This window comes from Myotis davidii, unplaced genomic scaffold, assembly GCF_000327345.1.
Source record: "Myotis davidii unplaced genomic scaffold, ASM32734v1 scaffold61, whole genome shotgun sequence".
Taxonomy (NCBI): Eukaryota; Metazoa; Chordata; class Mammalia; order Chiroptera; family Vespertilionidae; genus Myotis; species Myotis davidii.
Window position 1 is genome coordinate 1,501,620 of NW_006291729.1, and position 12,866 is coordinate 1,514,485.

Here is a 12,866-nt window from a genome sequence, read left to right on the forward strand (position 1 = left end):
ACTGAGGGTCTGCCTGGGGGTGAGGGTGGACGCGGAGCCCAGGGTCCGCCTGGGACTTCACGCCATCGCCCAAGTGGGTTGTGGTACCTGCAGACTTGGAGCGACAGGACAGAAGGAAGAGGGAGAGGGTGTGGGAGCAGTGTCTTCACACCCAGGGAGGAGCATCTTACACACTTGAGCTCTTGTGAATTGCTTTCAGATTCTTCCTGTTTCCTCTTCAACATCTAGGAAGACCGATAACAGAGTTGAAATATTCAGGGTGGAGAGTTTCAGCTGTGACAGGGCAGGAAATCCAGGATCCTCCTGGCCCCGTCGGAGAGGCAGGCAGGGGAGCTGGTGTTAGCTGGGCAGATGACAGAGATTTGACAACAGGAGCATCTAAGACAAGCATGTCAAACTCGCAGCCCTCGGGCCACACGCTCGTTTGTTTGGCCCGTGTTAGCCTTTGAGTTTGACACACTTGGTCTCAGGCAGTGGTTCTCAACCTTCCTAATGCCGTGACCCTTTAACACAGTTCCTCATGTTGTGGTGACCCCCAATTTCATTGTTACAAACTGAACATAATTAAAGCATAGTGATTAATCACAAAAACAATATGTGATTATATATGTGTTTTCCAATGGTCTTAGGCGACCCCTGTGAAAGGATTGTTGGACCCCCAAAGGGGTCGCGACCCACAGGTGGAGAACCGCTGGTCTAAGGGCTCTTGCTTTGAAGAACAAAGTGGGATTGAAACGAACAGGACAGACAAATACAGGGACAGTCTTCTCACTTCAAAGTGGGGGACGTTCTGCGCTGCTCCCCAGGCGGTGGGCCTCCACGGTGCTGGAGGGACGGCGCTGCCCACGGAGCTGAGCACGGCCACGCACCCCCCTTCCAACCTCCACGCGCCCTTCCCAGGAGAGCTGCACCTCAGCTGCCACAGTTGTTGGTGCTGCTTCTACTTGTATTTATTTATTTATTTTTATAATTGATGTCAGAGAGGAAGGGAGAAGGAGAGAGAGAGAAACATCAATGATGAGAGAGAATCATGGATCGGCTGCCTCCTCCACACCCCACACTGGGGATCGAGCCCACAACCCGGGTCCGTGCCCTGACCGGGAATCGAACCGTGACCTCCTGGTTCATAGGTCGGCGCGCAACCCCTGAGCCCCGCCGGCCGGGCTACGCTTTTCCTTTTGCTAGTGTTTGTCGAGCGGGATACTGGGGGTGAGCCACGTTAAACGCATCATCTCGAACCTTTGCAAGTCCCACCTCTAGATCGGCCTGAGGAGGGCGCGGGGTGGAGAGCTGGCTTGTGGCAGCTCCGGGATCTGAACCCGTGTCTTGCTGACTTTCCAAACCTGCACGGTTGTCCAGGGATGACTGCCGGGACAGTGAGTCAGTTCGGCCCCATCGCCATCTCCTCTGCGCGTGGCCGGAAGGGACAAAGAGGAGAACACCCAGGACCCCTCCCCAAAGTTGCTTAAAATCAAGTTTCTTGAGAAGAAGCCACTTCACCTCCCAGAGATACCCAGGCTGCATAGTTTCCCAGTTATTTTTTTTTTTAAATCCTCACCGAGGATATCTTTCCATTGATTTTAGGAAGAGTGGAAGAGAGAGGGAAAGACAGAGAGAAACACATCCATGGGTTGCCTCCTGCTCACGCTTGGCCAGGGCCCGGGCCAGGGAGGGGCCTGCAACTGAGGTACATGCCCTTGATCGGACTCGAACCCCGGACCCTTCAGTCCGCAGGCCGACACTCTATCCACTGAGCCAAACCGGCCAGGGCTCCTAGCTACTTTTTCACGGCTGATTGGTGGCTGCTACCATGTTAACAGCGTTTTTTCTTCTGATTCTGCAAATAGACCTTCAGTACAATTTCGGACTCTGATGATTTCCACTTACTAGTAGAAGCAGGCTGTGGAAAGTAATCTGAACAGGCAAGGACTCCCTGAATGGCGGGAGGGAGGAGCTGCCCTGCCCGCAACATCACTGCAATGCCTCGAAGGGGCGGGGTGGGTGGGCGCTCTTGGAGAAGAGGGCCTTTGGAAGGAGCACTTCTCGAACTTGCTTTCTGGTCTGTCTGCTCATGACTCGGGATTAACGTGTGCCCAGCAGGCCGCCTTTCTAACAGGAAAGCCAGGCGAGGGCAGCCACCACGTCCTAGTCACGTCTTCCGGTGGCAGAAACGTGACAATGTATCCCACCGGCAACAAGACATTTAAAAACACTTTTTAAAAATCCACTGATTTCCCTTAAGAGCTCTTCCCAGCTTCCAGTTTGGCTGCTGACCAAGGACACCGCACTCCGGGTGGCGGGCACAGGAGCCCGCCCCCCGGGGAAAGGCACCCTCGCTGCTCGGCCACAGACCCTGAGCCCTGCCTGCTCTCTGCTCTTTCCAGGTGGGGACCTTGGATTCCCTCGTCAGCCTCTCGGATGAGTTGGGGAAACTGGATACCTTTGCCGAAAGGTAAACTATTTCTTATTTACTACAAACGAGGGAGAGGCGGCCACTGTTGTCAGAAGACACAGGGCTCTGGCTTTGGCTGAGCCCATACTCGCCTAAACCAGGTCCTAGAGGTCATGAGAAGAGTGTGGGGAGGTGGGGGGGAAGGGAGGGCAGAGTGGGGGCGACGCCTGAGGGTGCTGGGAGGACACGGCATGCAGGGTCCACCAGTTTCGCTGGCAGGAGGCAGCTTTTTTTAGGGGCTGCCTTCAGCATGGAGAGGCCGTGGCTCAGGTGCTGGCACCTTAGGAAGAGAATGGGTGCAGCGTCCCCCCAGGCGATTTAAGGGTTTTGTTTGGGGTTGCGTTTGGAGTAACATATGCGCATAGTAAAAAATTCAACAGCCCAGTGGAAAGCTATCCGACCTGCTCTCCTCTCTCCTTTGCCCTTGTTTCTCCTCTTTGAAGGCCGCGTGGTGCTAGTGTTCTAGGGGAGCCCTCCGGAGACAGCTGGTACACGCACACGCACATGCGAGTCTATTCTCAACAGTCACATCATGCGAACGGCAGCACGCATTCCGCACCTTGCTTCTCCCACCTGGTCCCAGGATTAGAGACAGTCCCTGAGCGCGCGTCCTTTCTCCCGGCCGCGTCACCTTGAGCAGATGTGGCCTTGATTTATTGGCATTTCTCTGGGGATGGACATTTAAGTTGTCTCGTCTTTTGCTCCACGAACAATCTGTGATGACTGTTCTCGTGCACGTGTGGAAGTGAGGTGGCTGAGAAATGCTGGGAAATGTGACAGGGCTGCCCACGTGACCCTCCGGGAAGCTGCTTCTGCTAACACTCCCGCCAAAGGGGTGTGAGGATGCTGGAGTTTGAGCATCATTTGCTGTCTAGAAACACTTTTACCGTCTGGTACAAAATCATTGAAAGTACGTGCAGATCACAGAAAAGCACGAGAAAGAAAATAAATCACCCATAATTGTTATATTTGCAGTAGGTACATCCATTTTCCTACACATAAGTATTATTTTTTAAATATATTTTCATTGATCTCTGAGAGGGAGGGAGAGGGAGAGAGAGAGAAACATCAATGATGAGAGAATCATTGATCAGCTGCCTCCTGCACGCCCCCTCCTGGAGATTGAGCCCAAAACCCAGGCATGGGCCTTGACTGGGAACTGAACCTTCATCTCCTGGTTCATAGGTCAATGTTCAATCATTGAGCAACGCCAGCCGGCTGGGCCACATAAATGTTATTGATGCATACATGTATTCATACATATCCACCTATTAATAAAGGTGACATCACTTCACACATATTTTGTAACTTGCTTTTCATATCTTGTTCTTTTGATCTCACCATTAACTATTGCACTGTAAAATTATGCCATGTGAATTTGCCATCACTTATGAGGTGGTTTTAGAATAATAATTTCTTGTTTTGGTGAAGATGAAAATCTGTTGTTTAACAAGTGATTTTTAAAAAAATTCAGATGGGCCCTGGCTGGGTGGCTCACTGATTGGAGCATCAGCCTGGGCAACGACAGATCTCAGGGTTGATTCCTGGTCAGGGAGGTCTGCCTGGGTCTCAGGTTCATTTCCTGCCCCCAGGGAGCCAGTCCATGCTGTGTCTCTCACATCCATGTTTCTCTCTTTCTCCCTCTCCCCCCTCCCACCCTTCCTTCTACTCCCTCTGAAGAGCAATGGAAAAATATCCTTGGGTCCTGGCCAGTTTGGCTCAGTGGATAGAGCATTGGCCTGTGGACTGAAGGGTCCAGGTTCGATTCCAGTTAAGGGTACATGCTTCGGTTGTAGGCTCCATCCCCGGCCCCAGTTGGGGCATGTGCAGGAGGCAACCAATCAATGCTTCTCTCTCTGACTCTCCCCCTCCCTTCCACTCTGTCTAAAAAATCAATGGAAGAAATATCCGTGGGTGAAGATTAACAACAACAACAAAAAAATGCAGAGAGGTTAGATGAGGAGACAGTCGTGGGCACCTCCTGAAATGACCCTGGGCTGACTGCTTGATCGCGCTCCTCCTTGGAGGGTTCAGACTCTCGGGCCTGTGGGCACGTGCAGCTCGTCCTTGTCGGTGGACTGGAGCTACAGCTGCGACTGCCCCTTCTAATGCGTTGTGTGGGAAATGTGTCACTCGGCGTCCTGGGGACAGAGTTCAGGATTGCTAACCTTCATAATGGTGCCCTGGGCGGGGGTGTGGTTCTCTGTGCAGTTGCTACTCGTGTTCTCATTGCCCACGCCCACAGAGACTCCCGTGTCGCTAACATGTGGCTCCACGTGGGATGCTGGGCTAACCACACCACGCCGGCCTCGTCCCACGTGAGCAGCTCCTAGTCTTTGAGAAAGACAACTAGCCTTTGGCTTTCTCATCTGTAAAATGAGGTAATAGCGACCACCTCTGCTTTCAGGGGAGATTGAAGGGGAGTAAAATTGTGTTAAATCAAGAATGAAGGGGAGCCCTAGCTGGTTGGGCTCAGTGGCTGGAGCGTCGGCCTTTGGACTGAAGGGTCCTGGGTTCGATTCCGCTCAGGGGCACATGCCCAGGTTGCGGGCTGGATCCCCAGGAGGCAGCCAGTCGATGATTCTCTCTCGTTATTGATATTTCTCTCTCTCTCTCCATTCCTCTATGAAATAAATAAAAATATATTAAAAAAAAAAGAATGAAGGGGAGTAAACTCAAATCCCAGGACACGCTCTATGACCAATTAACATCCAAGAACAAGTGGCTTGACCCTAAGTATCAGCTCCTTTCCCGGGCCGCTCTGCATGGTGGGCGGTGTGCCTGACAGCGGCCCTGGAAGCCAGCCCACCGCCCTGGGCTGCCGTTGCCGTGGCTCCCTGGCCCCCACGAGCCACAGCAGGAGGCTGTGCAGCGAGGCAGGGCGCTGGCTTCTCTGTGCACTGCTCCCAGGCCTGGCTGCAGAAATGACCTCTACTCGGCATTTTCTCTTTCTAGGCCTTTCCTAGCCACCTGCTTTCTTCCCTAGCACAAGCCGTTACCGGCTCTCTGACTCACCAAAGCCCTCTCTCGCTCTGGAAGTCTGCGATCCTGCAGTACTATTACTTCCACCTTTATGTTGTTGTTGTTTTTAGGAGGCCTTCGTGTTGTGTTCTGTACCTGTTTGTTGTGTAAGTTGCTTGGGATGGTGGGATAGCATCTGTTTAAGGAATGATATGAAAATGTGTGAACAAGCAAAGTTGAAGCTACAATTGTGAAACAGATAAGACCCAGAGGAATGAAAGTGGTGGGGTTCGTTTGTTTGTTTGTTTAAAAAAAAACAGGTTAGGTGTGGTAAGAATGAAAATCACCGTGTATTGTTTCACTTGTGGGGATATAATCTCAAGAGCCTACCTATAGGGAAAAAGAAAAAGGGTGCGGTCGGTTTGAGACCCCCATCATTCTATTTTTTTCTTTTTTTTTTTTAAATTGATCTCAGAGAGGAAGGGAGCGAGAGAGAGATAGAAACATCAATGATGAGAGAGAATCACTGATTGGCTGCCTCCTGCACGCCCCACACCGGGGATCGAGCCTGCAACCCAGGCATGTGCCCTGACCGGGAATCGAACCATGACCTCCTGGCCCTGAGGTCACGCTGGCTGCGCGAGACCCCCACAGTTTTTATTCCCAGCGTTTCCCTAGTCCAGATAGCAGGGTACGTGCCTCAGGGTGAATACTGGAGCTGGAGGTGAGATAATGAGGTCCCAGACCGGCTTCAGGTTTTCGGAATGCCCCCTGGTTCTCTGGAAAGGACCCCGTGTTGTGGGTAAATACGTGCCTGCTGGCTGTGTGGCCCGCAGCCTGAGCCACCCGCCTGTCCGGCCAGCAGCACGGCGGGAGGGAGGGTGTTTTCAGGGTGTACTGTTTCCCTAGCCTTTTATTATTTATTCACCCCAGGGCACTGCAGTGTTTTTCCAGCAGCTGGAAGGCGGTTCGCTTACTGGATGGGGCCTCCCTGTGTTTTTGATTTATTTCCCCATTCTGCCTTGGTTCAGGGACTCGGTACTTACACTGTAGCTCACGGCCATTTGAGAAACCAAACCATCTTATCTTTTAAAAAGCTACCCTCCCCCCCTCCCCCCCCCGTTTTTTTTTTCAACGTCTGAGTCCTTCACGGGATCTCAGCCTGGTTTGCTGTGCTGGTTGAAATATTACGTTTCCCGGGCGCCTGGCATCCGGACATACCTCGTGGGCGCCTGTGGCACATCGCCACCGTCACTGGCACGGCGGAGCGTTTCCTGGTGGAGTAGCTGGTGACTTTTCTTCACCCACGTGGGTCCTTGCGGGCGGCAGGGGCGGCTGACGGGAGAGTGTGATGCCTGCTTAGGAGTGCAGATCTCAGGGATCCCGTTCTCCGAAGGCCATTCTACAGAGAAGCAACATATCATTTTAAAAATATATTTTTATTGATTTCAGGGAGGAAGGGAGGGGGGAGAGAGAGAGAGAAACAACCGTGATGAGAGAGAATCATTGACTGCTGCCTCCGGCATGTGGGGCAACCGAGCCTGCAACCCAGGAATGGATCGGGCATGTGCCCTGACTGGGAATCGAACCCTCGCCTCCTGGTTCATAGGTCAACGTTCAACCACTGAGCCATGCCAGCTGGGCACAAAATATAATTTAAAAAATGGCCCAGCTTCTCTGTTGCCTCAAGAACATCAGATGGAGATCACCTACGTGCCATTTCTTCCATGCGTTAGGCCAGCGGTTCTCAACCTTGGCTGCACATTAGAATCACCTGGGATTCTTTTTAAAATCCTGATTTCTGGGTCTCAGGATCAGGATGAGGCCCAGAAATCAGGATTTTAAAAAGATTCCCAGGTGATTCTAATGTGCAGCCAAGGTTGAGAACCGCTGCGTTAGACAAACACCAATCGAATGCCTCCGTGGGCCGTGTGGTTTCTAGATGCCTGGAAGCTGCCTGGCAGTCCTACTGTGCGTGTTCCCTATTCTCCTGCTCCCCACTCACCCGCATTCACCCCCATTATCACCTGCTCATCCCGCTCAGCTCCCCTGACTTCCCCCTCCCCCAGCTCTTCTGACTTACCCACTGGAGCCCCTCCTGCGTAGCACTCGCCAGAGTGGACATCAACCCTCTCCTGGGGGATTGTCTGTCTAACAGCCAGACTGGGGGTCCCACAAAGCCAGGCGCTCGCTCACTTAACCTCCCCAGAGTGTAGAACACGTGGCCCCCAAGGACCAGCAGAATGTGCGGATGGAAGAGAGGTTCCTGGGAAGGTCCCAGGCCTTGAGGGAGCTGACCTGACCCCTTCAGGTCCCAAATGAGGAAGGAGGCTCCTACAAGGAGGCGGGGTGAGGGGTGGGGGGGCGGGGCCACAGGGGAACGCACCCTGGATCCAGGTTCACCCACTCACCCATGGACGCCGTCCGCCCGTGCCCACCCTGCCTCTGACGGCTTCCGTGTTCGTGGATGTGTTTCTGTTCCATTTCTAATTCTGTTGCTTGCCTCGGGAACTGAGGTTTTCTTTGACCTGATCCGGCGCTGCTTTTCCTCCGAGTTCTGGTGCTGGGACGGCGTCTTCTCCCGGCTCCGCGTGTGACACCTGCCGGAGTGACAGGTCAAGGATGTCCGTGTCTGCCGCGCCCGTTTTTATACGTGAGCTCCTCGCGGTCACTCCCGGCTGAGGGCTGAGTCACGCTCTGCGACAGGCATCCCTCCATCGAGGTTGACAAATGCTGTGCTCTGGCCTCTGTTTTTACTGTTTTCTGTCTTTTTTTTTTTAATTGCTTTCAGGAGGAAGGGGGAGGGAGAGAGAGAAACATCCATGATGAGAGAGAATCATGAATCATCTGCCTCCTGCACGCCCCTCACGGGAATCGAGCCTGACCTCCTGGCTCATCAACTGATGCTCAACCCCTGAGCCGCCCGCCAGAGGAGTTTTCTGCCTCGGGGCTGTAACTGCCAGCCCTCGCTCAGCCCTTGGGCGTCGGGCGCTGTCAGGTGCTTTCTGTGTCTGTTTCCTCGTGGCACCTGCGCGAGCATGAGCAGCCACACGTGGCGCCCCGGGTGAGCGCACGCAGCTCCCAGAGTGAGTCACGCTGGCGCCCAGCAGGCTTCACCGGGTGGGCCGCTTCCCTCCTGTCCTCGCAGGCCCTGGGCCCTGGGCACTGCGCTCCTCCCAGCCGGCCTGGCGGCCTTCACCGTCCCCAGGCGCTGCCGTAGGTCCCCAGCCCTCCCCGTGCCTCCCAGCCGCGCTCACCAAACCAGAAGGCAGGTTGGCCGGCAGGGAAGGAAGGAATGCCAGCCGGCCGCTCTGTGCCGCCGCTGGGTAGGGCCAGCCCGAGGCCACGTTGTGAAACTCACAGAATAATTCCTCGGAGATTAGATTTCACACAGAGCATGTCCGACGGAGACCTCGGCCAGCTCCTGGGACCCAGCGCCTCCGTTCCCGCCCTCCGCCCGGCCACGCTCACCCGCTGGGGGCTGGCTGTTCACCAGCGTAAGTGGCGGCTTTAAATGGTCCTTCTCTGCATGGCGCCATGTCCTCAGTTAATACCCTCCTCACAGCCAGCGCACTTGGACACATTCTCCTTGAACGCGGTCTGCTCATCGCAGCGAAGGCTCCTGGCCCAGGCACTGGGGCTCCTGCAGACAGTCAGGCGCCCTTTTTCTGACCGTCCACTGACTCCAGTGGGACCAGCCCTGGGGTGTCCCCTCCAAACCAGCTCCGTGCCTGCCGGCTGCTCCGTGCCCCACCTCCATCCACACCGGCTTCCTCTCCTTCCTGTATTTTTGCACCAAACTCCTAGCCCATCTCCTGATTTTCTCTCCTCGACTCTCCACACGGCAGCCAACACTCTTTTAATTTGTATTTATTTATTTTTTAAAATCTTCGTAAAAATCTTTATTTTATTGACTTCAGAGAGAAGGAGGGAGAGGGAGAGAGAGAACCATCCATGATGAGGGAGAAAGATGGATCGGCTGCCTCCTGCACGCCCCCCACTGGGGATGGAGCCCGCAACCCGGGCCTGTGCCCTGAGCGGGAATTGACCTCCTGGTTCATAGGTCGATGCTCAACCACTGAGCCACGCCGGCCGGGCCCACCACATATTTTTATATTTCCCTTTTTAAACACCAAGTAGTGAGTGACCCCGTGTGCTACTGAGCATCAGGCTTCCTTTTATTACCAGCACATCCTGGGAGGTTTCTCCCAGCTGCGCGGAGTGAGCTTGCCGCTGCCACGCATGCTGCGTGGGGAAGTCCTAGGCACCGGCAGCCCCCGGGGAGGCCGCCTGGCTTATTGACTTGCATGGGGAAGGCCTGGCGCTAGTCACACTCAGCGTGTAGCCGTGCACCGCGTCATCATGTGCAGGTGTATCTGCAGGCTGAGTTCTGGGAGCCACATTGTCGGGTCCGGGGTCGGATGCTCTGCAGTTTTGCTAGCCGTGCCTGTCCTCTCTGGCTGACCACCTTGCACTTCCACCAGCCATGCGGAGTCCCCGTCTCCCTACACCTTTCCAATGAAACGTCTGGTCAGATCTGGGTGTTTTCACGAACCTGACAGGTACGAAAAGCTCCCTTGGCGTTGTGTAGGCTTTTTTAAAAAAAAACAAACCTGCAAATATGAATAACATGCAGGAGATGGCAAAGTGTGAAGGCTACGCTGTGATCCAGGAGTTTTGACATAGAGTGGGGCAAAAGTAGGTTTACAGTTCATCTGGAGAATAACGCAGGGACTAATCCACAAGAACACAGGAACACGCTCCGTCCGCGTGCTCACCACGGCAGACCCCCTTCCGCCCCAGCCTGCGTGCACACGGGGCCGTCACTCCAGTCTCCCACAGCCCTGCCCGGTGTGTGCTGGGCACTCGGGGGGCCTTCGGTGAGTGGAGAAGCAACCTGATTCGAGTGGGGGTGTGGCCAGCATGGTGGTCAGTGTGGGGTGGGCTGCGAGGAGGGACACTGGCGGGAGGGTGAGGGTGGAGGGAGGAAGCTGGACAGGCCAGGCTATTGCGTGTCCACGGTTCTGAGGAGTTAGAACATCAATATTTGAAGGTCTTGGGAAACCACAGACAGAGTTTAAACAGTACGATGGCATGCTAAGAGGTGTGTTTTTAGAGACTCCTCCAGCTGCCGTGGGAGGGAGGGACGGGGGGAGGCCGGCTTTGGAGAGAAGGGGTGGTGGGGGGAACAGCAGGAGGCTGTGGCAGGAAGCCTGGGGCAAGGAGGAGACCCTGGGCTGGGCTTGGACCCTCCCGCTCACTGTAAGGCCGGAGGTGAGGGAAAGGGGGGCCGAGCCCAGACCCTTGGCAGAGCGTGGCCTCCAGCATCAGGGCCAGGCCAGCCCTGCCCCTCTCCTCCAGGCTGGGTCCCACCCTCAGAGCCAGGGGAGAGGCCAGGACATGCGGCTGCCATTTGAGAAATCATTCCCACACTGTGTCGCACCCCTTTGATGTGCGCCTTTCATCTGGCTGCAGTATATTTGCAAAGCAAGGCGACCCTCCCCCCACCATGGAATTTCAGAACATCGTCATCTAGAAAGAAACCCTGCACCCACGGGCAATCACCTCCCACCCCAACCCCAGCCTGGTGGTTGGAGAGGCTCCAGGGATGTCCCAGCCACCTCTGCAGCCTGGAGAAATGTGTGCCCGCGAGCTGACTGCTTTCCTCTTAAAAAAACACCACACACACACACACACACACACACACACACACACACACACACCAAGCCAGCAAACAAACCCACAAATCCCTCTTAGGGTGAATGGGCAAGGGATTTAAATGAGGAGGGGCCTATGGAAAAAATACTGTTATTGCATCCAATTTATTACCCTAAAATCGAGACAGGAAATAGGCCTTGTTTCAGGCCTGGCCAGCTACCCAGGAGCCTGTGACCTCTGGCCCGTCCCACGTCTCCCTGGCCTCTGAAGGCCTTTCCGCTGTGACCCAGGTGTGATGCTGGGTGGGCAGATGTTACCATGGTCACACTCCCTCGGCACGACTAAAGGCATGGGAGGGATTTTTAAAAATATTCTTATTGATTTCAGAGAGGAAGGGAGAGGGAGAGAGAGATAGGAACAGAAACATCCATGATGAGAGAGAATCTGACCGGCTGCCTCCTGCACACCTCGCACTGGGGATTAGCCCACAACCTGGGCCTGTGCTCTGACCGGGAATCGAACTGCTGATCTCCTGGTTCATAGGTTGATGCTCAACCACTGAGCCACACCAGCCGGGCCCAATAATTTTTTTTTTAATGAATAAACTGGCAGAGAAACTGGCCAAGGATATAACACACTCTTCACAGAAGTAAACCTACAAAAAGATGTCCGGCCTCGCTGATGACCAAAGAGATGCCAATCAGACAGAGCGAGCGGCCTGAGCTCTGAAGGCCCGCTGTCAGAGTGGCAGAGACACTGGCCTGGGCAGGGTGCAGGGAAGCGGGCACTCGCCGTGGCGCGGAGCACCCATGGGGTTTGCATGTTTGGAGGGTCGTCTGGCCTGTTTGCTAAAATGGTGCATGTTTACGCCTCGGGTTCCAGTAGTTACTCCTTAGCAACTTACCCTACGGGTGCTCCTGCACAAGCCGCCAGCGTGTGCCCAGCGCAGCGTCCCGTCCAGGCAGAAGCAAGTCCCTGTGCGGCGTAGGGGCTGAGGGAGGAGGCTGTTCCGACCTGCAGAGGCGTTCCCAGTGAGCTGCCACGTGAGAAAAGTAAACTCAAAGCCGCCCAGGCCGCGTCCTCACTGAGAAACACGTTCTCACGCTGACACCCCTGGTGACAGGTCAGTGGTCCCAGCGGAGCCAGGGCCGTATTTGTCCTCGCGCAGCAGTGGCTTCCCAGCAGCTGAGTTTGGTCAGACTGTGTTATTCTGAGGTGGTCAGACTGTTATTCTGAGGCGCTCCCTGGTGGTGGGGATCCGTGGGGGAACTTGCTCAAGTTACGGTCAGTAAGACACAGAACTGCTGTTCTAACCAATGCCAACCTAGGGGTGGGGTTGGGGGAGATCTGAGCCCAGGATGGGCCATTGTGACTGTAAAGACAGCAGCGTGGCCTGGGGGCCTGGAGATGGACTGGATGGTTGGGGGGCAACTGACGTCTCTGGGCCTCAGTCTTCCCATCTGTAAAACGGGGCGATCCCATCTTCAAGGATTTTGGGGGGACTTAGTGAGATGGTGATTATAGAATGTTTGGTGCTTGGTGGACTCCGCCGAGTGGTAGGTATTAGCAAAGGGAAACCTCAGTCACATGCGCCATGGACGGGCCCTGTGATTGGCATGTTTTTTGGAAATGGCTTCTCTCTCGCCGTCTGTTCCTCCATCCGGGCTGCCCAGGGCCCTCCTGCCCGGCCCTGGCCTCCACGCTGTGTGCAGCCAACATGCCCAGTGCCTGCAGCCACAGAAGCCCGTGTCCTCCATTGGGAGGTCAATGACCTGGTCCCCGCCCTCTTTACAAC

General features: G+C 54.9%; 1 protein-coding gene across 4 annotated transcripts in view; it reads left to right on the forward strand.

Moving 5' to 3' along the window:
• The window catches only part of ATP6V1C2 (ATPase, H+ transporting, lysosomal 42kDa, V1 subunit C2), a 27,479-nt gene that overhangs the window by 372 nt on the left and 14,241 nt on the right, over window positions 1-12,866 (forward strand). For all 4 annotated transcript variants that reach the window (XM_015564924.1, XM_015564925.1, XM_006765176.2 and 1 more), the window contains exon 2: window positions 2,385-2,452. In XM_015564924.1, coding sequence (XP_015420410.1) covers window positions 2,385-2,452 — 68 coding nt within the window. The remainder of the gene's footprint in view (window positions 1-2,384; window positions 2,453-12,866) is intronic.